General features: G+C 42.9%; 1 protein-coding gene across 2 annotated transcripts in view; it reads left to right on the forward strand.

Annotated features, from left to right (window-relative positions):
* The window catches only part of ACTR2 (actin related protein 2), an 80,896-nt gene that overhangs the window by 18,876 nt on the left and 34,951 nt on the right, over positions 1–27,069 (forward strand). Inside the window, exons 2-4 of one of the 2 annotated variants that reach the window (XM_040351249.1) lie at positions 15,243–15,353; positions 18,259–18,273; positions 23,137–23,352. In XM_040351249.1, the coding sequence (XP_040207183.1) occupies positions 15,243–15,353; positions 18,259–18,273; positions 23,137–23,352 (342 nt within the window). The remainder of the gene's footprint in view (positions 1–15,242; positions 15,354–18,258; positions 18,274–23,136; positions 23,353–27,069) is intronic. The other variant, XM_040351250.1, reaches the window with a different exon arrangement.

Below are 27,069 nucleotides of genomic sequence, written 5' to 3' on the forward strand. Positions count from 1 at the left end.
CTTCCGGGATGCGGTGAACGTGATCGGCTGCAATAGTCATGTGAAATCACGCGAGAGTGCTTGTGGTGGGCTAGAGAATCGTCTCCTGTGCAGCGTCACGCTGTGCTCCCAGGAGACATTGCTAACTAATCCCAGAAATCACTGGGGCGATCGCAGCCAAAGCGACACGCCCACTCCCGCGGGAGCTAAACCAGGAAGTGCCTGGTTTTTAACACAGAAACAAGGTATGGAATTGATTTTCATTTTTTTAAACAGCGAAGTTTCGATATAGACGCTCAGCCCGTGTGTTGTATGTTGAGTTTAAAATTAGGGTGAACCTCTGCTTTAACTGTGGACAGCTGAAGCTGTTCACTTCCTGGATTTATACAGAGGCATACCTCCAGCTCTGCAGCTCTCATTGGCCCTCTTATGACTTTTCCCCTCTCCCGTGCTGTCAAACTCTCACATGAGTGAGAGCTGTGCATGATGCCTAGGCTAATGACCAAACAGGAAATTGGCTGTATAAGGTTTTTACAGGCAAAAAAATAAGTTTTACTATCCAAAGTTAAAACGACAAGGGCAGAAGATTTAATAGATGAAAAAATGACTGAAGGTCCGCTTTAATGGCACCTTTACTAAACTGCTGTCCCAAATTAGTTATTTTTTTTCATTAGGAAAAAAGCCCTATATACCTTATTTTTAGAGTTCAGCTATGCGAATATATAGGTTATAAAGGAATATACCGTAAATATGTCTATACTTGCATTCTATTTTTGTTCTCATTGGGTTGTCTTGCACAGTAAAGACAGTCACCAGTTTAAAGAGTGCAGAGGGCTGTACTTTGTCTTTGTGATGACGTGACGGCTTCACCTCCCCCAGTCTGGGCTCTTTGGTTTCTCTGATATCATGCTTAGTAATTTCCTCCTCTTTCAAACTCTTGCTTCCGTTTTTTCTTCTTCATTCTTTACTAAACAGTCTAATACCGCATACTTCTTTCTTAGTAATACAGTATATCATTTTTTGTTTTGAGAGCATATTAACCTTAAATGAAATGTTTTTAGCTTATGTTAGAAGACTTGGACACTATACATTTTTTTTTTTTTTTTTATTCTTTTGCAACTCCTAAAAATGTGCATTGCAGCTATTGAGTCTCGTAGAACACTAAAAAGGTTGGGCCGTATTCAGATAGATTTGTCTATCTATCTGCTGGCGTAACGTATCTGCGATACGTTACGCCGCCGTAAATTAGGGCGCAAGTTCTGTATTCAGAAAGGACTTGCGCCCTATGTTACGGCGGCGTAACGTATGTCCGGCGTAAGCCCGCCTAATTCAAATGTGTTTGATGTGGGCGTGTTTTATTTAAATTCACTGTGACCCCGCGTATTTGACGTATTTCAGGAACGGCGCATGCGCCGTCCGTGGAATATCCCAGTGTGCAGTGCTCCAAAGTACGCCGCAAGGACGTATTGGTTTCGACGTGAACGTAAATGACGTCCAGCCCTATTCGCGAACGACTTACGCAAACAACGTAACATTTTCAAAACTCGGCGCGGAAAACCACGCCCATACTTAACACTAGCTACGCCTCATATAGCAGGGGTAACTTTACGCCGGAAAAAGCCTAACGTAAACGGCGTAAAAAAATTCGCCGGACGTACGTTTCTGAATCGGCATAAATACCTAATTGGCATATTCCTCGTGTAACTATACGGAAGCGCCACCTAGCGGCCAGCGTAAATATGCAGCCTAAGATACGACAGTGTAAGACACTTGCACCGGTCGGATCTTGGGGAAATCTATGCGTAACTGATTCTCTGAATCGGTCGCATAGATACGACGGCCCGCACTCAGAGAGATACGCCGTCGTATCTCGTATCTGTATCCGGCCCATTGTATTCCCAGTAATCGTAACATCAGCTTTGCCAATCTTTGCACAATTCTAAACAATCTGCTGAATCTGCTAATCCCCTCTTCTGTTGTCTCAAGAAATTGCAACTTTTTCCTGAGAACTTGAGGTTTGCCTCTTTGCGCCATGCTTTTTGTGATGCTGTATTGCTATGGATTCTGCCAAACTATTTCAGCTGACCTAATAACATAATCCATATGCGCTTTCCTGAAAGTGCCAGCGTGCTCTATGAATAGATTTAACTGTTTAGTTCTTGACATGGGATGACTGTTTAACTGTCATCGTTCATGGAAAAAAATAAATTGAAGTCTGCATTTGTACACACCTCCTTCTCTGTGTATCACGGCGGGCAATATTTGGGGTTGGCACAGATTCTGCATGACATCCAACAGATTTTTCTGGGTCCTGAGCCTAGATCCCCCTAAGTTGGAATATAACTGGTCCTTCTATCTTTTGTTATTGATATGTTTTTCCTTTTTAGGCCAGGTTCACACTAGTGTGCTGTGTGATATCGCATGTGATTCGCACTGCAGTGCAAATTGCATGCGATGTCGTGCAATCACATTTGGACGAAACTCGCACAGGACCCTTTTTTCTTTTTTTGGGTCTGCACCAGAATCCGATCGCATGGATGTTCACACCTATGGGATCCGATTCATGTCTGAACTATCAGTTCGCAGTGCGATGTGCAAGCTGAAATGGGGGTGTCGTTAACATTGTACGACACTCCCCAGCAGTTCGCATCAGGTAGTGTAAACTGCTGTGCGATGCGGGAACCTGCAGTGGATTTGCAGGGTTCCCGCATCGCACATGTGTGAACTGAGCCTAAGAGTCCATTCACACAGGGGCGACTTGGGATCCGACTTGAAGTCGCCCCAAGTCGTGCTGTTGAGAAAATCAATTGAAGTGAATGGAGCCGTCTTAATGTACACTACTGAAGTCGCTCCGACTTCAGAAAAGGTTCCTTTACTACTTCAATCTGACGTCTAGGCGACTTGTATCCATTGGTTTCAGTGGAAGTCGCCTCAGAAGTCGGATCACTGTCTTTACTGCAGTGACTTTTCAGGAAGTGAAAATAGTTTTTAGGGCAAACCCCTCCCTCCCACAGAGCTGATTTTAATTTGATTGGCCACTGGAAAGTCGCCTGTCCTGGAGGCAACTTGAACTTGCCTTCTAAGTTGCCCCAAGTCGTGCTGTGCGCTCGGGTCGCGTCCAGGTCGCATCGCAAAGAGTCGTGTCGCCCCTGTGTGAATGGGCTCTTAAAGTGATATTTTAAGGCAGAGGGTTTTTTTTTTGTCCTACTTACCTGCTCTGGTTTTGCACAGATCAGCCCCTATTCTCCCCTGCTGGTACTCCTGGCCCCTACCTTCTGCCAAGTGCCCCACAGCAAGCAACTTTCTGTGGGGGCACCTAAGCAGTCTCGTTCCCAAGCCGATGCCCTGCGTGTCCATTCACACACGGAGCGTGGCTTGGCTCCACCCCCGCTCACTGGCTGTGATTAACAGTACTGGGGGCCACTGGCTCCCGCTGCTGTCTCAGCCAATGAGGAGGCAGAGACCTGGAAAAGCTGCTGCTCTCATGCACATTGCTGGGTCGAGATGGGGCTCAGGTAAATATTAGGGGTTGTTGAGGGGTGGGGTTGCTGCACTCAAAAGGGTGTGTGTGTGTGTGTTTGTTATTAAACTCCATGCATAGAATGGTATAAACTTTTCCTAAATTGAAAAATATGTAAGCAGTGAAATTATTTGTGCTTCAGAGCAAATAATCTCATGTTAATGTCGTCTGTGAAGTAATTGTTCACCATTGCCCAGCATTTACTGCATGCTTGGAATTAATAGGAAAGCTGTCTAGCAGGGGAGTAGCACTGGGTTATTTCTCCAAGATTATAATCTCGCTTTACTTATGAAATGGAGATGTGGTTTCTGCTTTTATTGATCATAAAGGAGGAAGCGGACTTTGAGCTCGGATGAGAAATGGCAGGAAGTGCAAACCTTCTCATTTACTAGTTAGCAGCTCGTCCACACCTTTCTGTTCTCTAATAATTGGCTGTTTAGTTTCAGTACTTTAACCTGTTCAGGGATAGAGAGAATATGAGAAGAAAAACAAACATTATTACCAGATCAGTGCCAGGGGGAGATCCCCCCCCCCCCCCAACCTGTGGCTTACAATGCAATTATACCCCCATAGTACTTGAATATCAAGGTGTTTTTTTACATTTCTGAAGCCTTCCGTGTTGTACCATTTTCCTGACAGCCCTGTGTTTAGAGAGGCAGCTGTGACCTCAGGACATGCAGCACAGAGTAGACTTTACCTGCCGTGTAGTACGCCACTCTTCTAGCAGCACACCTCACCAGTCTGAGTTGAGACTTGCCCAGATAAGATTGTGGAATGTACATATACCCTCCCTTTTGACCTCATAGTTATCTGGTTAAGGAAGCCTGTACTCGGGTAACATGGAGGCTGACATTACTGATGTCCTTCAGAAAATACTAGCTGTATGGTTGTCTCGGACTTGTAGTCACAGGCAGTTTTGCGTCCTGGGCCAATCACCTGCGTGTGATCGCTGTATGAGTAGTTACATGCGAGAGGCAATAATAAGCTATGGGAGTTGCCCCAGTGCTTTTAATGCCAATTACAGAGACCACCCCACTCTGGGAATCTCATCTAATCGGAATGTGGGTGCATTTACAGGTGTGACTGCACCCTTTATACAGAAGGTGTGATACTGGCCATCATTGGGTGAAAAAAATGCACCCACTAGACCTAATGATTTGTAAGCTGCAATAGATGACATTTTTGGTTTTGGGTTTAATACTGCTTTAAAATGTACCTAAACCCCAAGAACAAAAACAGTTTACCGATCCTTAGATGTGATTGCTGAATACTTTTTTTTCCCCCACTATTTTAGCCCACGTAAACCAATGAAGGCGAGTTTGAAATTGTGCGAGTGTTAAACAGATATTTTGGTACAACTGTTCAAACTGTAAGCCATAAATGAAGGAAAATTGTGACTCTAAACATGTGCTCCCCCCTCAGGTCCGCACTCGCCTAATAGATGTAAATTAATTCTAGGCATGGTATATTGTTGCAGCTTGGATCAAGTTATCAGTTGGTATTGTTCCCCGCTATCTAGGACTAAAAAAATTCCCTCTGTTATGGGGAAAAAAAGAAAAGCGGGAATAGCTGTTTATAGCAGGAATACCAGATTAAGCCTACGTTTACGTCGGGCCGATTTGACATGCCAAATCGGAGTCCATTGCCGGTGATCTGCTGATATGGTTCCCCCCCTTGACTGCGCAGGCGCAATCCGAGCCGACGGAAATCACTGAACCTGATCGGCTGTAGCAACAGGTCCAGGGTGATGTGGCCAGTCGGTCTCAAGTCCTCGCTTTGCTCGGACTGCTCGCTCGCTCGGCCGCCTGGCTTTAATTTTTTTAACATCCTCCAATTGACAGGGATGGTAAGGAATGAGCATGGATGCCGCCCCGAGCCGCGCATGCGCCGTGTACAGCTGATCAGGTTCGGAGATTTCTGTGGGCTTCGTCTGCGCCTGCGCAGTCAAGCAGGGAACCATATCGATAGGGGAACTAGCTCGACAAGACACCGGCAAAAGACCTCACAATGGAGTCAACTCTCCATCCTATGTTTCCTCTAGGGCCGAAACAACTAATCGATTATGAAAATTATCGATTACAATTTTCATAATCGATTAATCGGCCAGTAACATAATGGGGTTACATAAACTAAAATTGCCCCTTTTATAGTACAAAAAAGTAAATCGCTACTGTAAATATTACTTTCACTGTCCCACAGTAAAAAAAATGAACCCCTTACAGTAGCCATTATTTGCTCTTTGTACTTATTTTTGTTTTTTTAACCCCATTATGTTACTAAACAGCTCAGGGCTGGGTTCACACCTCTGTTTTTTGGTGCTTTTTGCAGAAACACACTACAGTTCATTTACATGGTTTCCTATGGGACACGTTCACATCCGTGATTTTTTTTCAGCTGCTGCGTATTTGGAAAGGGCAAGGACTTTTTTAACGCAAAAGGTGCTATTTTTTTTTTGGGGGGTTCAGTATACTTCAATTGAGAAGCTGCAGAAAAGCATGGAATGTGTTTTTGCGCCACTTTGTGTTTTGTAATCTGCCCAACAACAAATTGGCCCAAAAACATTTAAAAATGAATTTTTTTTTTTAAGGCTATTATCCGATTAATCGGCCAACTAATCAATTATGAAAATAATTGTTAGTTGCAGCCCTAGTTCCCTCCTTGTCATCCATGGCCGTATTATGTGATCACATATAAGTAGGTAAAGAGAGGACATACCATTGTGTAAATCCGTATGAATACATTGAATAAAAGTTCATAAAAAGACCCTTTACTAGTACTGGGAGAGAATATACAGCTGTATGTTAGTTTTCTGTGACACCTTGCGTTCCACAGACCAGAAACTCCAAACAGGAAGTGGCATAGTGACACTGTAAGCTTTGTCCCCTCATGCACAGATGTCTATTGAAATCGCCCCCCGAAGTCGCCTAAAGTAGTACCAGAACTACTTTTGAGAATCAGTGTGGTGCCGCAATGTCATTGTCACACCAATTCAGGCAGTGCCATTGCCGACAATGGGTTCTGATTTGGCATGTCAAATTGGCCCGACGGAAATTTGGGCTTAATCTGGTATTCCTGCTATAATCGGCTCTTCCCTCCTTTTTTTTTTTTTCCCATAACAGAGGGAATGTTTTAGTCATAGATAGCGGGGAACAATACTAACTGATAACTTGGTCAAAGCTGTAACGATATACTATGCCTAGAATTCATTTTGTATTCTGCTACTGGCACACGTAGACCAATTTTGTTGTGGCGAATGGTACCAGCTAAACAAATAAGAACTAAAAATTGTTGAATCATGACCATACATTCCATTTATTATTAATAAACTGCATGTCTGCTTATTCAGATCTAAAAGTGTTTGTCAAAATGAGGGGGGCTTTTTCCTTTTTCATCCTTAAAGCGGAAGTTCTGCTTAATTTTTTTTTATAAAAGCCAGCGGCTACAAATACTGCAGCTGCTGACTTTGAAAAATTGGACACATAGTTAGTCAGATTGAAAAAAGACACAAGTCCATCCAGTTCAACAACAACAAACAAAATAAAAAACACAGTACAATCCCTTACACCCAACTCTATACCCACAGTTGATCCAGTAGGTCAAGCGCGTCTGCGATGTCAGCAGTCGAGGACAAACAATCGCTCGTCCCTCGACTGCTCCCACCGCCATCCTCGGTTTGGGAATCGTGAAGCGTTGCGGCTTCACTGCCCGGTTCCCTACTGCACATGCGCGAGTAGCTCGCCGCGCCGTCACTAGTCCCCGCTCTCTCCTGGGAACAGTGTAATCGGCTCCTCGTCCATTCAGAGAATGCCTTGCTTTGTGAAAAATGCAAGGCATTCTATGAATAGACATGTAGGCAGTGTTACTACAGTGCTTCAACTTTCATGGGAATTGCCCTGGTAAGGTACATGTATACTTGCACTGGTCCAAGCTGGAGCAATGTAACTATGCAGAGAAAGCCATTCCTAATAAACTAAAGCTTTAACCATTCCTTTCTCATCGAAACAGAAAGTGTGTGTGTGTGTGTGTGTGTGTGTGTGTGTGTGTGTGTGTGTCACCCATCTGTAGACAATAGCTTGAACTTATTCTGTTGTACGGATAGATTAAAACATAACCACCTTTGTTCTAGTTGCTGTACTTTCTTTGCAAAGCTTTTCAGTAACTACCTAGTAGTTGTGAACATATGAGAATGTGCCTGTTTCTGCTTTTGTGTGCTTTAGCTGTGCATGACTCAATAGGAAGTGAACCCACACATTTCTATATATGGTATATTGGCTTCAACATGCAGTCAGCCTCTCAGCATGTTATAGGAACAAAAAACTGTACCTAGGAGATCTTTCTTCAGACATTTGAAAGAAAGTAACATTGTTTCTTGAAATGTGCTAATAATCCAGACCAGAAATTCGCAGGATTTGTAGATCTAGTGATTATTGCTGGAATTAAAGAGTGTGTGTGTGTGTGTGTGTGTGTGTGTGTGTGTATGGATATATAGATATATATCATATATAGAGATATATATATATATACATATACACACACACTTTTATTAAAAAAAAAAAAAAAAAGTTTGTGAGGACGATAACTAGATTTTTAAGATCTCAAATGCAGCTTGCAAATTCCATTTTTCTTTATGTACTGTATGCTTGGCTGTAGGGCCAAAACAACTAATCGATTATAAAATTAATCGATTGCTATTTTCATAATTAATTGATCGGTCAGTAACATATTGTGTTTAAAAAAAATAGCCCTTTATAGTAAAAAAACAGCAAATCGTTACTTTCACTGTCCCACAATAAAAAATGAACCCCCTTACATATTTGCTGTTTTTGTACAAATTTTAATTTTTTTACCCCATCATGTTACTAAACATCTCAGGCCTGGGTCACGCCTCCTGTTTTTGGTGCTTTTTGCAGAAACACTACAGTTCATTGACATGGTTTCTTATGGGACACGTTCACAGCCATGCTTTTTTCAGCTGCTGCATATTTGGAAAGGGCAAGAATTTTTTTTTTTTTTTTTTTTTATGCAAAATGGTGCCATTTTGTTTTTTTGGTTCAATATACTTCAATGGAGAAGCTGCAGAAAACCACGTAATGCCTTTTTGCTGTAATTTGTGTTTTTTAATCTGCCCAGCAACAAATTGGGCAAAAAAATGCAAATCGCGGCAGAATCGCTCCTTTTTTTCTTTAGGTTATTTATCGAAACGGTAATCGATTATGAAAATAATCGTTAGTTGCAGCCCTACTTGGCTGTATGACAAAGGAGAATATATTTTTTTTTTTTACCCTCTTATAGCTGGATTCGGGTACAGTTACGACGGCGTATCAGTAGATACGCCGTCGTAACTCCGATTCCGCGCCGTCGTATATTTAAGCGTATGCTCAAACTGAGATGCGCTTAAATATTGCTAAGATACGACCGGCGTAAGTCTCCAACGTTGTCGTATCTTAGCTGTCTATTTACGCTGGCCGCTAGGGGCGTGTACGCTGATTTACGCCTAGAATATGTAAATCAGCTAGATACGCCTATTCACGAACGTACGCCCGGCCGTCCGGATGGAAATGGGGGGTGGATATCAGCGGACACCTGCCTGGCATCCGATCTGACAATCAGCCGAAAACTGACGTAGAGCGGTCCGTTTCCATCGCTAAATGTCTGTTTTCAGCTGATTTTGTCAGAAACAGAAAGTTATCAGCTTATTTTTATTTATTTTTTGCAGACTCACTCAACAGGTATTGTTTGCACTTATTGAACAAAACCTTTCCAATAATATATTCCTCAAGATCAAAAGGGTGCAAACAAGAGACGTTCATTATTGTGTACATACACTAAGGATCTTGGCAAACTTTATTGCATATTCTTACACTCCTCTGAAGATGCAGATGTAATCCTTACCTGCACATTTATCATACTGAGTGGCTGGTATAGCGTTTGCCTTTATTATCGCTGCCTGAGCAATTTTATTTTTGTAATGAGAAGTGTCTCCTAAACCTCATTACAGCCTAAAGCCCAGCCATACATGGGTCAGATTTTGAATGGTTCAGTCGAGATTTCGATCCATGTATGGGCAGGCTTTTTGTATCCAAATCAATTCTTTGATCGACTTGGGTACAACCAGCCTGTAGGATTTTTCTTTGTGCAATTTATTGCCAGTGGCTATAGCCTCTAGCAATAATCCTTGTGTTCCTGGGGGGTGGGGTTAGGTCCAGGATCGTCCCAAACACAATAGTGCTGCAGGTTGCATTCCCCCTTCAACAAATGACTGTGATGGGGGGAATCGAACGACCCGTGGTAGGAGGAAAGAAAATCGAATCCTCTATGGGCCTCCTAAGTTTAGTCAAACTTTCTATCTATTTTAAAATCCAGCACAAGGGATGCTATTTATATTCAGTGCTAAGTGTGACTTCCTTTCCCATTCCGCAGCTGTAATCTTTCAGTGCTGAGGTTGAGGGGGGGTTTATGCAAGTGCTGGACCCATTGCAGACACTCCTCAAGAGTGCTGACTAGGCCCATCCTTACCGCCCCCTCCTCCATTTATCGTAGAAGCTGTACTATATCCTCCACCAGTAAAGAGCTCTAAGAATGTGAACATTTCATTTATCCCCCTGTTCTCCATTCATAGATTAAAATTTTCTCCTGTGACTAGGTAACAAAAGTGTTTCTTTTTCAGAATAAGAGTACAGGGGTGGGTTTTGCTGATTGATCACTGTGATAACGAATCACAGGGATCACATCAATAACTTTACTGTTGTCTTATTTTTTTAATTAAAAAAAAGTGTAATTTTTTTTCCAAAAAAGTGCGCTTGTAAGACTGCTGCGCAAATACGGCGTGACCGAGTATTGCAACGATCGCCATTTAATTCTCTACGGCAGTGTTTCTCAACTCCAGTCCTCAAGGCGCACCAACAGGTCATGTTTTCAGGATTTCCCTCAGATGAAATGGCTTTGGTAATTACTAAGGCAGTGAAACTGATTAAATCCCCTGTGCAAAATAATTGGAAAGCCTGAAAACATGACCTGTTGGGGCGCCTTGAGGACTGGAGTTGAGAAACACTGCTCTACGGTGTTAGGATAAAAAATATATATGTTTGGGGGTTCTAATCAGAGGGAAGAAGATGGCAGTGAAAATAGTGAAACATGACATTAGAATTGCTGTTTAACTTGTAATACCAACGGCCACCACCAGATGGCGCCAGCTCACAACAAAATTTTATTTTTTTTGCCCACCTGCCAAGTCGCCAGGACACTATTTCTAGTCGCCATGGCGACCTGGCGCCCGGGATTTGTCGAGCCCTGCTTTTGACCTGCTCATAGCTACTCTGTGATTTACGTGTTCCTGGATGTTGGTTCTAATGGAAGAACCTTGAGTACCTTTCTGGTCGTTATTTGTCATGTTATGAATGTTGGGGCCCTTGCACATGGACCGGCAGAGCCTGGTCTGTGTAATTCCCAACGTATTCCCTGTGCCTGGGCAGCCCATGTACAGCTTGTCATTGACATGAGTAGCTGTGTGCCGCTATACGTGTGTGTGTGTGTGTGTGTGTGTGTGTGTACAGTGGTGCCATCATAAACACAAGTACAGCGAAAGGGCTTTGCAAAAAATAGAATATATTAATATTAAAAATTATTAAAATAGAAAATATTATTTTTTATTGCAGATGCCCGTACACTGTACTAATGTTTATGATGGCACCACTGTATACTTGAGTACAGTGACACATGACCATTCATGGTAACAGGCTGTAGTCTGCCTGAATGGAGGAAATACATTGGGAATTACTATGAATGGGCTCAGCTGGCCTTTGTGCAAGAACTCCTAGAGCAGTGGATGAAGTGTAGTACTAATTTGCAGCCTGTAAGGCAGTAAATGGCAGCTTACGTAAAAAAATAAATAAAAAAAAATTGTAAGCACTGCCATAGGTAGAACAACATTCGGAAAATGTCCCCTAAGAACATTGGTGCCTGTGGGAACTGTTGCTCTTAGTCTTGTGGGAGCGATTCCCTGGTGACATCATAGCTTGTGCATGAGGCAGCTAAATGTCCGTCCTCTGGGATAAGAAACAGAAATTAATGTTTCCACTCGTCTCACCCATAATCAGCTGTTCATTCCAGTGCTTCATAGTGGGATATATATTTGTGATTGCAGCCAGTCTATATTCCAGTTGTAAAAGTTTTCTGAGAAGTAGAAAATCCATAATACTTCATTTGTTAGCAGTCATCGGTATGCTGTAAATAACCATGTAGTGTAAACAAAGTGTTGCTGACTGGCTAGAACTATTCTACTTGGCCGCAGTTTGGTATTCTTCTGTAATTCTGTGTGGCATTTAAAAAAAGAAAGGAAAAAAAAAAAGCCCCTGGCTTTTGCTTTTCAGAGTTCCACTTTAGCCCAAGTTTTTATTAATTAATTGGTGTCAATTTAGGTTAGATACCGCAGTGTTCCTATACAGTGAATTGGGTGAAATATCAGTTTCCATGGTGACTTGCACCCATGTGCAGCAATGGGGCAATAACAGGCTTATTCTGCTTGTTATCACATTCTGTATTTCATTGAATCGTTCTCTGATGATTGTGATGGTTTGATATGTTTAGGTTACAATCTCACAACGCTCCATGCACACTGGGCGTTCAAATAACATTAAATCTTTAGGGCTGTTGCTGATCAAAATGTTGGCGTTCGATTAATCGGTTTTCTTTTTTTTTATAATCGATTAATTTTGATTAATTATAACGCACATACAGATTCAACTACTTTTAGCTGATCTCCTAGCAGGCTGATTCCCAGTGCAGCTACCAACCACTGGAAAAATGGATAGCAGGATACACAAAACACACAAAGGCAGCGCTCAATGGGAATAGCATTAAAACTTTTATAGTCTTCAAGTAGGTAACAAAATAAACATTGCACTGGAGATAAAATCGATGTAGCTACATAAAAACTAAAAATGGTGCGAGTAATACCAAACGGTAGCAAAAGCAGTCATAAAAACATGTAGCCAAGTATGATACTGGTATAAAAATGTGTACAACGATGCCACTGCTGAATCCAGATGAGGAGAGGTTAACATCAGTCCGTCGGCATGTAGATGTCCCATGAAGGGAACTATCACAACTCCCAGTGGATGGTTGTAGAATCCCAGGTTGATAGAGGGAAGTGTAACAGCCCTTACGTGTGGCAGATAGTAAGGTCCCGCCGGCATGCAGATATGAAGGCACAGCAAAGGAGCCCTTCAGATGGACACGGCAAGCCCCGCCGGTGTGACGTCACCGGATCTCCGACGGAACTCCCGGAAGCCGGTAGGAGAGGTGAGTACCAATCCAAAAGTATTTTGATCGATCAAAAAAATGAAAGATTAATCGATGAATTAATAGTTCATTTCCACAGCCCTACAAATCTTTCAAGGTTTTTGCAACAGCGTTTTTTTTCCCGATGGATCAAAAATTACGTTTATCAGCGTTTTATGGGCGTTTAACGTTTTTAAGCACTTTTAGTGGTCAGAAAAATGTTTCCTGAGCATGATTTTAGGGGTTTCAGAGAACAGCACATAAACTACACTGTTGGTAAACCTCCAAAAATGTCCATGTGTGCCTGGACACACAGAATAACATAAAGGGGAGTTTATGGGCTGTTAAAAATTGAATTGTAAGCATTGAGCATAGATTCAAGGAGGATTGTAAAATGAGAATAAGGTAAGCCATACACAGAGCAAATATATTTTCCTGCAACCCCTGGTTGCGAGCAAGCAATTCGCTTGATTCCCCCATAAACGGTGCTGACGGGTATCCCGGCGGGAGGGCAGGGGAAGCCGTCCCCTCCAGGAGAAGATGGTGATTATTACTAGTAGCGGCAATAGCAGCCACTAGCGATTAATGGAAGGAGAATCCAACAGGTCCGGTTGTACCCAAGTTTATCATTTGAAGAAAAGTATACCGCTCTAAAAACAATCAATCCCCATTGCTTCCGTCCCAACAAACCAAGAGGGTGCTGGCTGTGCTCAATTACCATGAGATGAAAGAAAAATCCTGGATCGCCGCACTCCTCAAAAAACAATGTCTTTATTCAAAACATGAAAAAACAACAAAAATTCAAATGGAAAAAACAGCCAAAATTCATGCAGTCAACCAAGAAGTGGATTAGGAAAAAAGAGCTGACATGTTTCGCATCCTGTGATGCTTACGAGTAAGCATCACAGGATGCGAAACATGTCGTCGATCCAGGATTTTTCTTTCATCGCAAGTTTATCATTTATCCTGGTACACTCAGCCTGCACATTAACTGTTTGAATATCGGTGGGTTCCCGCTGAACCGGAAGAGATTTAAACCGTGTATGGCTGGCCTAAGGTAGGACCTAGAATTTGCAAATTTTTTTTCTTTCTTGCCACTCATGAAGAAAATTGCTTGATTTCCCTCCCTCCCGCAGTGCTCTTGTATTCTGCTGGTGGGGAGTTTAGGGAGCCGCTCTGCTGGCAGAACACAATTGGTGTTGCTGGCTATAGCCAGCTGCATGGATCACCTGGGGAAAACCCAATAGGCTGGTTGCACACAAGTCTATGGATAGATCGACTTGTGCACAACCAAGGTGCCCATACGTGGATCGATATTTGGACGGTCACTGCTGAACAAGCCAAATTTTGATTCATGTATGGCTGGCTTAAGCCTAGATACACCATACACTGTACAGTCTGCAGAGCTTGTTACCCATAACATAGTCCATCATTCCTGTGCTGTGAATAAGGGCCTTGCAATTTAAACTTTTGATCAATCCAGTTCCAGAACTTATTAATGGTTACAAATTAGAATCACTGACTGAGCACACTTGCTAAACTGTTGACTGGCTACAGATTCATTTATTTCAGCTATCATTTCTACTGCCCTGCTGTATATAATGGAGATGCCGGGCAGAGATCTCGTAGGACAGTGCTCATATCTGCGGGATATGTTTCATAATTGGTGTCTGCCTACAGAATATGGGGCTGTTGGGAGGGATGGCGCTGTTGCCAGTTTAAAGTGGATGTAAACCCACTCTCATCCTTTCTAAACTCTTGCCATAGTGCTGATCTATAAGGATATAGATGCCTCCTGCATGTATCCTCACCTGTCAAATGTCTCCCCTCTGTCTGTTATGAGACCTGAAAAACTGCAGATTTTGTGGGTGGGTCTGTTGTCTGGAGCTCGGTGGGTGGAGTCGTGATGTCAGTAGACTCCCCGCCCACCTCTACATTCCTTGTCAACATGCATACTTTCCTGTGTATTCCTTACACTGAATTCTGCTATGATCACTAACATCCAGTCAAAAAACAGAAAAATAACCACATGACTTCAGAAAAGGAGTGGGGGGGGGGGGAGAGAGAATTAAAAAATAATGCCATGTAAATAACCTGTCACTCACAGCAAGGGGGAAGAACACACACAAGTTTTCTCCTTTTTGTCCGTTTATTGCACTGAAAAAGAGGATTGCTCAGAGCCGGATTAACTTCTTTGTGGAAAGACTGGGCACAGGTGATAGGAAATCTTATACTATACATTGTGACATCATAAAAAATGTTTTTGGGGTTTACATCCACTTTACTGTAGCCTGTGCCTGCTGGCACTACAGTGAGATCAGATGATACAGGGGGTGTGGCTGCTTTTACCATTTGTAATAGAATTGGATTTCTAGATTTAGGCTTCAAATAAATAGTCAATTCCTTTTCAGAATTTGCTGATTTTGTATTTAATGTTTTGTCTGTTTTTTCTTTTTGTCTTCAGTTTGTGAAATGTGGCTATGCTGGATCCAACTTCCCAGAGCACATCTTCCCAGCCCTGGTCGGACGGCCTGTCATTCGCTCCACGGCGAAAGTGGGAAACATCGAAATCAAGGTAATTGAACTCTATTTGTTACTGGATTTGTAGTTGCGATACTTAATGAAGCTACATTAAAAAAAAAAAAGACTAAAAATTGGGTTATTCTAAAACAAAATGGTTAACAATCTAATATTGCACATTAGAACAGCATTTCCAAACTACAGGAATCCCACAACAGATCACCCACCAAAATAGAACTGTTGGATATTTGCCCAACATAGAGGTTGTGTAGCGTTCCCTGTCCTGAGAACGGGCCCGCTGGATGGGGTGTATTGCTCTGTCACTTGAACTGAAATGACATTTACCGATCTTATGTCTACAATCTCGTGTTTATGGTTGCTTGCAGACAATGGCAGTGGACTGTGTTGGGAGAGGGATTGGAAAACTGTTGAGACTGGATAGAATATCTGTTTCAAGTCGCTATTGCATAACTATGTGGTTCACAGCAATAGTGGCATCCTCCCTCCTCATTGACATAAAGATGTTTTCATCTGAGTGACATTTTGAGTTGCTCTGCAAAGTCTTCAGTCTATAGGCAGCTTGATTGTGCCTGAACCTCTATGTTGGCTGTTTAGCCTATAGGGCACCCTAATTCTTTCACAGTTGATTTACTCTGCGTCACTAGATCAGTCATTAGAACAACAGAGCTTACCTTGTAAATTCTTCAAAACCTGACCTACTGGTGGTACTTGGCCCTCATTCACACTGAATTGATATGTCATTTGACAGCTCAAGGTCAAGTTACAGCCAATTGCTGGCAAATGCACCGTTCCAATCGATGCGACCCTGACTTTGCGGCGCCTCATCAAGTTGCAAAAGTAGTTCCTGCGCTACTTTTCCAATTTCGGGTGCCACTTCAATGGAAATCTGTGCATGAAGCCACACATATGTCTCAAGTCGCACCTGAACTTGCACGGACATGCTGCTTTGAAATCGTGTGGTTTCAGATGAAGTTGCACGATTTTAAAGCCGCGTTGAGTGTGAATGAGGGCTTAATGTGATTTTGTAAAGAATCATGTTTTACTAATTTTTTTTTAAAGCAAATTTCCACCTAAAAAATTTAATAAGTCGGCAGCTACAAATACTGCAGCTGTTGACTTTTAAAATAAGAACACTTACCTGTCCAGGACACCCGCGCTGTCCCATCATCTCCGGGTGGGGGCGCCGGTATTGCTAGTAAGGAAATCGGGAAGTGAAGACTTGCAGCTTCACAGCCTGGTTCCCTATTGCGCATGCGTGAGCAGCGCTGCATGTTCTGAGTGGTCCCTGCTGTCTTCTGCGACCTGTGTGTCTGCCAGAAGTCAGCGAGGGGAACGGAGGAGGGGCGGGACATGGTGTAGATCACCGCAGATACTTCAGCGTTCTTTCACCAGAAGTGGGTGCAAATACCTGTATTAGACAGGTATCTGCTCTCCCCTCCCCCTGAAAGGTGCCAAATGTAACACCAGAGGTGGGGAGGAATGTGGACAGCGGAAGTTCCATTTCTGGGTGGAACTCTGCTTTAAATAACAAACATGTCATACTTGCCTGCTCTGTGCAATTGTGGTTTTAGAGCAGCCCTGATCCTCCTTCTTGCATTGTTGGCTCCTCACCCCCATTAAGGCTCCCATAGCAAGCTGCTTGCTATAGGGGCGCTCATGTGCCCGCTCCCGACCTAGCTCTGTGTCCATTGACATGCATAGTGTGGCTCTGCTCAACTCCCTCCTCACTGGCTGTGATTGACAGCAGCAGGCACTAATGGATCCCACTGCTGTCTGAGGCAATGAGGAGGGAGTGGTGTTTTCATGCGCTTTTGTCAACCTGGAAAAGTGCGGCAAAGCTCACCAGTATGAAGGAGCCTTAAGAGAAAGGGTTCTTTCACACGGGGCAGACTCCCGCTGCGTTTTGCTTGCTCAGCAGGGGATCTGTCCGCCGAGAAGCGGAAAGACGGGTCTGCTTTATGCAGAGTGGACATGGACACTCCTCTCTGGGTGGTGAGGTGTAAACGCACCGTCTGTATGTTTACACCCGACTGCCATCTTATCCAATCCGCTGGAAAGAATAGTAACTGATCCCCATCTGTTGTTTTTAGTGGATCGGATTGGATGTTGGCATGCAACATGTATCTTCAACATCAAAGAGCCTTGAGACTGCTGCTCTAGGATAGGAGAGGTCTATGATCCTCAATGAAGGAGGGGGTTGCGTTGGAGAACTGTCTCAACTGAAGTAGTCAAATTTGCTAGCAAGTTCAGACGCATGACAAGTCAATAAAAAAAAAAAAAAAAAAATGCCGCAAGCAATAATTTTAAATACCTGATATGGCTGGTTTGCAGTCTGTATAAATACATTTTGTATTGATGGTGTCAGTAGTGACAGGATTTACCCTATTTGTTCTTATGCCTGACTGAACAGGCCAATGCTGGGGAGGATCAGGAAGCTGCAATTGGAATGACCTATTCTTATGATATATAACAAATGCAATAAATATTAACCAACAGGCTTCCAGCAGCCACTGCTTTTAATATACTGCTTTAGGGCCCAAATGTGGCATGCCTTCAGGTCCATTCAGTCCGAGTCTCTTCTGAGATCCATTAGAGTTCCTTTTGGAGTGTCTTGTGACCTCTTCCCAAGCTTCTTTTGCATTCCTATTGATTTGAATGAGGAGAAATGGAGTTTTAATATGAATAAACGCCCTGTATACTCTATGATCGGACCATCAATCCACTCCTCGTCTCATCTCGCTGATAGGATCAAAAGACAATTCATTCATAGGTAGAGAACCCTGCACACTCATCACTCCACCTTTATTGGTCCTTGCTTCTGGCAAATCTGAACGCCTTTATATTACATGTTCTGTTATAGACCTGTTTGTTCAACTTTCTAGCGCTTTCTTATTTTTATCATTTTACTTCTCTTTTCTTTTATTGAAATCTTCAAGTAGAATAAGAAAAAGATGGTAAGCAGCTGAGTCTGAATGCTTGATGAAGTTGTTTGTGCATCTTTCTTAGTAATGCATATGTTGTCTAATTAACCATATCTGAAGATTTGTTTGCATATTAAGTGAGATTCTACTTGTCTCTGCACGTTTTTGTTTTTCTCGATTTGCAGCATGTCTGTTAATTACTCACACAACCAAACTCTGAAACTGTGTCAGGTCAGTTATGCAATATCGGCAAGCAATATGTCCTGTCTTAGCTCTGCTAACAATTATTGCATGGTGTGGGAATGAACAAGTAAGCTAGAAAGGGCAGTTTGGAAAATATTTGCAGGTAACAAGCACTAACTGTGCTTATAGAGGGCTCTCCGAAAAAATAGGCCTGTGTGTGCATCATAATATACTTATGATGTACTTCTAGGGCCATTGACCATACCTGGCCAATGCCCCTGGAAGCTGGAAATCGCTGAAGGAGACACTGCTTCTCTACTTTGCCGCGCTAAGTGGAAAATGGAAACATTCCATGAATGGCACCCGTGCTGAGCAGCTGACCTCCTGTGCTTAGAACGCAGTAGGGCTGCCGCTAGGCACAGGGCACGGAATCCATCAGAAATCGCTGGAATAGCGGTGTCTATTTCAGTCAGGGTTCTGTGGAACTCCTAGGGTACCTCCAGACGTTGCTTGGGGGGGGCTGTAAATATACAATTATTAGCTGAGATTCCCTAAACCCTAATGGTTATTTCAAGGGTTCCTCCATGTTAAAAAGGTTGAAACAGGCTGATTTGAGTGATTTCCAGCTTTCAAGGGCATTGGTCAGGTATGGTGTGTCTATATACAGAATTACATTGGTTCATGCTGGACCAATGTAACTATGTGTAACATTTCCGTGCCTGGAATTCTTTAGGTGGGGTTTTATTCTAGCAGTTAGTCAAATTTTACTTTACAAAGTTCGAATTACTAACCTGTCTGCAGGTCTTGCACTAGGGTTGCACCGATACTGTGTTTTTTATCGGCGGGTAAGAGTACAGATAAATTCGGTCACATACTCGCCGATATTGAGTACTGATACCTTTGCACTGCACTTTGAGCCCATACAAAATGAATGGGCTCAAATTGCACTGCAAAGAATCACATGAGATTTGAATAGGAATGTGGTGCGATTGCTTTCCGATTCGCATGGTTTCCTGCACTGCTCCTGTGTGAACCTAGGCTGAAATCACCAAGACAAGCCTGGGTTCACACAGGAGTAGTGTGGGAAACCAAATGTGATTCACACAGGAATTGTAGTGCATCCCTGTTCAAAATGCAAGTGCTACTTTGCAGTGTTATTTGAAACCATGCATTTTGTATGGGCTCAAATCGCATTGCGAAGGTACCGGTCTCTGGTATCGGAGCCTTTTCGGGAGTACTCATGAAAATACTCGGTATCGACACAGATGGCTATATTGGTATCGGTGCAACTCTATCTTGCACTTTTGCATATTCTTTTTGCAAATTTATGCTTTTGGTAAATTTTGTGTTTTTTATATTTGAAGATATCCTATAAATGACCCCCTCCTTTCCCAACAAAGTTCCTATACTCGCTCCTCCCAGATCCACACCATGTGGCCCATCGGGAACTGTAGAACAGTTACCAGAAACTCCTCATTTCTGCACATGGTTAGACAAAACCTATTAATTTCTCTGGAAGTGCCTTTTTGTCATTGGTTTTCATAATAGAGGGTCTGTCCAAAAGATGCATGGATAACATAAGAAATTAGGAAAATGGTTTGGAAAGTGCAGAGAATGGTGTCTGTTTTCCTCCTTGTATGAAGATTCTACCCGTGCAATAGAAAATCTGCCTTGCCTTGAAAAGAACACATTTTTCCTGCATTCCAGGCTAGCAACTTCTTGTTGCTACTTTTCTACAGCACCAGGTTTGACTAGTTCTGGAATGTTAACAGGAATTTTTATTTTATCTTTGTCGCCGTCTATAAGTAAGCTTACACTTGAATAGCATGACCAGTGGACAAGTATATCGTCCTTATTTTTATTTATTTTTTAAGATTTGTCAGGCCAGAGAGATGGGTGGTGCCATTGCTGATTTATTTAGAAGATGCAAATTTTGGCACTGTTATACTTAAGCCTAGTGCACACGATCAGAAAATCATACAAAAATTACCGCTTTTGAAACAATCATATGATAATCTGATCGTTCATACAGGGCTTTCGTCCTAAATTTATTAGAAGTGACAAACACATTTTTCTCCTACAAAACCAGATTGTATGATTTTTGTTTAATCGGTACAGTTTTTGTCTGAAAATTCATTACTTCCAAATTTTATTTCTGTCCTATGGGAATTTTCGTAACTTTAGTAACCTCCATTTTCGATATGTGACTCGCATTCAGGAAAAAACAGACGATCATTCATCTGATTTAAATTTTTCACTGCTTTGATCAGATTTTGAATAAATATGTGCATTTAGGGTGCAGAATGCCCAAATATGCAGATGCTGGTTCCAGATCAACATATAAAAGAATAGAAGGCTCCCAGATGTAGTATGCACACTTAAGAAAAACAAGTTGGATTGGTAACCCGCAAAAGGGGTAGCTTGACCCTTCCTACTCATCTCGCCTCCCCTTTGGCCTGTGAGAGTGCCCACTTTTTAGACAATTGGAAATAACTACACAGAGGCCGAAAGTTATTTTTTCCTAATATAGCATTCCAGACTGAAAGATGCGTCCACTTTCATGTTTTCAGCAGTTGCCCATGGCTGTGTAAAGCTGCTTCACAAGGTATTAATGTGACTCTGTCCCATATTAGTCTGTCACAAAACACTAATTGCAATTTTTTTTAACCTTTTAAGCCCCGGACCAATATGCTGCCTAAAGACCCAAGGGGTTTTTACAGTTCAGGACTGCGTCGCTTTAACAGACAATTGCGCGGTCGTGCGACGTGGCTCCCAAACAAAATTGGCGTCCTTTTTCCCCACAAATAGAGCTTTTTTTTGGTGGTATTTGATCACCTCTGCGGTTTTTATTTTTTGCGCTATAAACAAAAATAGAGATTGCATTTTTTTCAAAATTGTCGATTTTTTACTTTTTGCTATAATAAATATCCCCCAAAAACATATATAACATTTTTTCCCCTCAGTTTAGGCCGATACGTATTTTTCCACCTATTTTTGCTAAAAAAAATCGCAATAATCGTTTATCGGTTGGTTTGCGCAAAATTTATAGCGTTTACAAAATAGGGGATAGTTTTATTGCATTTTTATTTTTTTTACTACTAATGGCGGCGATCAGCGATTTTTTTCGTGTCTGCGACATTATGGCGGACACATCGGACAATTTTGACACATTTTTGGGACCATTGTCATTTTCACAGCAAAAAATGCATTTAAATTGCATTCTTTATTGTGAAAATGACAGTTGCAGTTTGGGAGTTAACCACAGGGGGCGCTGTAACATTTAGGGTTCACTTTGTGTGTGTTTTCAACTGTAGGGGGGTGTGGCTGTAGGACTGACGTCATCGATCGAGTCTCCCTTATATAAGGGATCACTCAATCGATACGCCGCCACAGTGAAGCACGGGGAAGCCGTGTTTACATACGGCTCTCTCCGTTCTTCAGCTCCGGGGAGCGATCGCGACGGAGCGGCTATAAACAGCCGCACCGTCGTCCCGGATCGCTCCCCGAGGCTTACCGACCCCGTATGTACCGGGGGGGTCCCGATCGGACCCCTGACCCACATCAAGCAGAGGACGTACAGGTACATACATGTGCCTGTCCGTGCCATTCTGCTGACGTATATTTACATGAGGTGGTCCTTAAGTGGTTAAATCCCTCACTAGCAGATGAGTTTCAGTGGTGTCTTCAGACGGCATCATTGAAATCCTATTTCTTTATCACTAATGGAAGTCTTTCAGTGATTGTCACCCTTTGTTTTGTTTTAACAGTTGGATCCTGAATTCTGTAGGGCTGGAGTATGAAAATTGGTCATGTTGCTTAGATTCCATTTGTCTCTTTTATGATGTAAATGAGAGAGAGGAAGAATGTGGGGACGATTTTTTTGGAACCATTTCATACAAGGCTCTATTATATTTTGTCTACAAATACTGTAGCGGCTTGACTTTTAATATAAGGATACCTGCCTGTCCTGGGAGCCCGCAATGTCAGCACCCGAAGCCAACCTGTCCCTTGGCTCTGAGTGCAGATGCCAGCATCGTTGGCAAGGGAAACAGGCCTCTTTCATACTGCACATGCGCGACTCGCGCTGCCCTTTCTATATGGTCCCTGTGTGTCTCCCAAAAGCAGCGTGGGGAGGAGGTGGCTGGACATTGCGTAGTTCGCTGCACAATGTGCAGCGATCTTTTCCCGGAAGTGGGAGCAGATACCTGGATTTGACAGGTATCTGCTCCCCCTCTCCCCTTCGGTGACACATTTGCCACCTTTCAGGGGGGAGTGGAATCCGATCAGCCAATTGGGAGAGAGGGGGTGGGGCCCAACCACCTCTCCATGTCAAAATGGACACACAGAGCTGCTGTTCTGCTCGGGTGCCCCAATAGTAAGCTTTTAGCTGTGGGGCTTTTCAACAGAAAGAAGGGGTCAGGAAAGCTAGCGAGGGACCTGAGAAGAGGAGGATTTGGGCTGCTTTGTGCAAAGCCACTACACAGAGCAGGTATGTATACCATGTTTGCTATTTTTTAAAGAGAAGAAAAAAAAAGTCTTCTCACTTTAAGTTGTTAGTGAAGCTGTTATTCCGTCTTCAGAATCTGAGCTTGGGACACAGAAAAAATAGGTAGACATATACTTTGTATGAATATTTTACCTTGCATATTGTATCCCTATACTACAGAAATCATAGCTGCATGTGTTTATTGAGCATTGTCTCTGCATTCTCAGGACCTCATGGTTGGAGATGAAGCTAGTGAGCTCCGTTCCATGCTAGAAGTAAACTACCCCATGGAGAATGGTATTGTGCGGAACTGGGATGACATGAAGCACTTGTGGGACTACACATTCGGGCCTGAGAAATTGAACATAGACACCAAAGACTGTAAAATCCTCCTAACAGAACCCCCGATGAACCCAACCAAAAACCGTGAGAAGATTGTCGAGGTAAATTGTTTTGATTTTATAATCTGTGCAGAATTGCATTAGGTGAAAGGACAATCCTCTGGTAATTGGATAATAGAATGGGACTTGTAATTCCTGCTCTCTAATGATACCGATGTATGTCTGTTGCATAGGAAAAACGTGATCTTATTCCTGCAGTTTTGTTAGGGCTTTTAGTCCTGCTTTTTGCACACTACAGAGTCTTCTTCATGTGCCTCTCTGTCACTAGGACTGAGATCTGGAATTTTGGTACCACCTGTAGACGTAAGTTGAATATAATGGCATAATATGAAATTTGTACTGTTACCAACAATAAAGAGTCTAATAAAGTTTGACAGTGGCCACCTTGGATCCCCATGGCAGTGTGGGCTCTCGTAGGACTGGTGGTCACAGCAGGTTATTGCATTTAGTGGGTCTACAGGTCGCAACAGTAGCTGTGCCTTGTCACTACAGACTAATAGCTGGTTGGACTACAGTTTGCACAAGTGCCTTCTTTGTGGGACTACAGGTTGCAAGTATTAAAGGGCAGCACAACTTTTCCTTTTGGGTGTGGATGAACAGGTAGCTCTTTGTATAAAATCTTCTGGGGTAACCAGCACATTTGTGCTTACTGGGACAGTGCAATATGCTTGGACTTAGACCTTTGTTTCTAGCAAGGGTCCCTATATACTGTATTTATTGGCGTATAACACTCACTTTTTTACCCTGAAAATAGAGGGTAAACTGTGCCTGCGTGTTATACGCAGGGGGCCGTGGAAAGGTTTTTTCCCTGAAACTTCCCTCTTGAAGTTAGGGTGCGTGTTATACGCCGATAAATATGGTACACGTGTCAGCAGGCAATGCCTCACTGATGGCAGAGGAGGGGATATAGGGGGCGAGGGGTCTCAAATACCACCTTCAACTAGGGAGGAACCTTGACACAGCCCCCCCCCCCCCTGCAATGTTTCCCAGCAGTTTGCCATGTTCCTTGCAGCTCTAACTCCCTTCACCTATCTGGCATCTCCACTGTTTCTGGGCCACATCCCTGCAGTTCTTTGTGACAAGGGAAAACATCTCATCTGCCATCGCCGGGGTGCAGTAGCAGCTTTTTGGAACACTTGCTGACTTGGCCTACCTTGGTTGCAAGTGGAAGTGCCTCCCCTCTCATCCCCCAATTGTTTATGACCTGGAGGGTCCTGCTGGGGTGGAATTCTGGATAATATCTCAGTCCAGGGAACTTTGTCACCGCAAGAGAGGTTGTTTCCTAGAATTGAGGGTGATTTGCCTTTCCCTACTGCATTGTTTGGTGCAGCTGAAGAGCCTCCCGTATAGGTCTAGTTGGACTGCTTGGGAGGAAGTGCATTTCACCCTATCTTAAGCAGAACTCGGTTTCTGCACTGCCCACTGTGCACATTCCAGATGTAGTAAATTAGTAGGCATATTTTCTGAGCTGTCAGCAACTGACTTCTGGGGAGTGGGCTCCTCGCCCAGAGGTGTTTCAGGTACCTCTGCCAATGGTGGGGAAACCCTGGATGTGAATCTTCTTCTCAAGCACTTTTGGCTGGTGCTGTGGTGACACTGCGTAGGACCAGTTCTCCCTAATTTATATATAACCATTGTTACAGCATCTACTTTGTCTTTAGAAAAGGTGGTGCTCATCATCGTAAACATGCCAGAGGGCGACCCTTGGATCTGCCTGATTTTTCTATTACAAGGTTCAATCTTCCATCCTCCTTTACATTCGCTGGCTTTAATGGCATGGCTGTTGAAACCAGTGTGGGTCTTAAGAGACACAAGAGTATTCAATTTGGTTATTCCTACCCTACTGAATGCTTGGAGGGCATCTTCAGAACTGTGCCATGGGTTTCCTCTAGGTCAAAGTCAGATTTTGACCTTGGGGGGTGTGGGTTCCTTTTTCAGAGATTAGTTACTTCACATTCCTTGGTGCGTGCCTTTGTGCCAAGGCATTATGTGCATTTTCCCCCCAGGCAGGACCCCATGGGACCTCTACTTTATACTTCCTGTATTGCAGAAATGTTTTTGAACAAATCCTAGATATAACTTTAGTCCTTACTCAGGAGGTAATTTTTTTTGGTTGTCATTACTTTAGCTCACTAAGTTTTTGGATTTGGCTTTTCATTCTGATAAGGAACCGTTCCTGGTGCTTTATTGCAACAGAGTGGCTCTTTGTCATCCTGCAATCATTTTTAGCATGAGGTTTTTCTTCCATCTCAACCAGGACATATAGTGTTGATGGTTTTCTGTCATATGCCTCCTGATACAGGGCGTCAAGGTTCTTTACACTATAGCTTTTTATGCAAGGTCCACTACTGCAGTTCGTTGGTCTTTCCTTCTTTATGCTTCCTGAAGACCCAAGGTGTAGGGTCATGCAGCTTCCAAATCTACCATTTCTCTATGGATACGTCAGCTTATTTTTCATGGGTAAGTTCCACTGTTGTTGGTCATAACCCTACCAGGAATGTTGGTGCTTCCAGGGCTATTCATCCTCAGGCTTTGGTAACGCAAGTTTGTAAAGCTGCTACCAGGTTTTTGGTTCATAATTTACGACGTTTTACTAAGTAAATGTTTAAGCCGCTGAGAACGCTACCATTGGTTCGTGTGTTTTTAGTCTGCTCTGTGAGGTTCAAATCTGTTTTGGTTTAGTTGTTGGGGGCCAGTTGACTTGTTGGCATGTTGCCCTCTTATATTCACTGCTTTGGGACTTTTGGTTTACCTGTAAAATCCCTTTCTTGGAGTACATCGCTGGACACAGGGATCCCACCCCCCACCTTTCTGCCTTTTTGTGGTTTTATGGCTTGCTACAAAAATTAAAGACTTGCCTTACAGGGAGAGGTTCTGTCAAGGAGGGGATTTCCTGTGTAGGTTTTTTATTATGACAGTGTCCAGTCACCTGAAGGTGACGGCATAACTCAATCTTAATGAAAATGAAGATACCCTATGTCAAGTGATGTACTTTTTTTATTACGCAGCAATATTACTGCAGCAAGGCCACACGTCTTTCTTGGAACCCAAAGTGCCCATATCAATGCTTGCCACCAATGCTGTTCCACCTAACGCAAACTACACCCAAATGCCAACTTTGAAATTGAATCAACTGTGCAAGAGACATCTTTCCAAATTCAACAAGAGTTGGTCCTGTGTTGCTTCTGCTGTGGTTTTATCACTCGCAGCCCCAACATCTCTCATCTGGTGGCTGTCTCTTGTTAGTCTGGTGCCTTTGCATATAGCTGATTGGTTAATCGATCACTTATTCACTTTACAGTGAAAATTAATAGACAAAAAAATTCTAGTCTGTATGCCTTAAGGTATCTGTAAGGACCTGGGATTAAATTGGTCCTTTGAATACAATGAAGACAATTTTCAAGTTGGGTCTCCAGTGTATTTTCCTGAATAATTTCAGCATATTTTTACTTGCTTTTGTCCAGTATTTCTTATCCCGTGTGTGTGTTTTTGTGTTTTTGTGTTTTTGTGTTTTTGTGTTTTTGTGTTTTTGTGTTTTTGTGTTTTTGTGTTTTTGTGTTTTTGTGTGTGTGTGTGTGTGTGTACGGAAAAAAACTGACACCTTAGTCGGATTGGCTGTGCAAATAATCCAACGTTGGTACATCGATCTCCCCCGCTGAGCTATTGTGTTCTGACAGGTGTACTGGGCTTTAGAATGGATGCATTATTCCACATTAAGGCCTTATTCACACTTAGGGCCATTCGGGGTCCGTCTGTCAC

Source organism: Rana temporaria, chromosome 4 (assembly GCF_905171775.1).
Source record: "Rana temporaria chromosome 4, aRanTem1.1, whole genome shotgun sequence".
Taxonomy (NCBI): domain Eukaryota; kingdom Metazoa; phylum Chordata; class Amphibia; order Anura; family Ranidae; genus Rana; species Rana temporaria.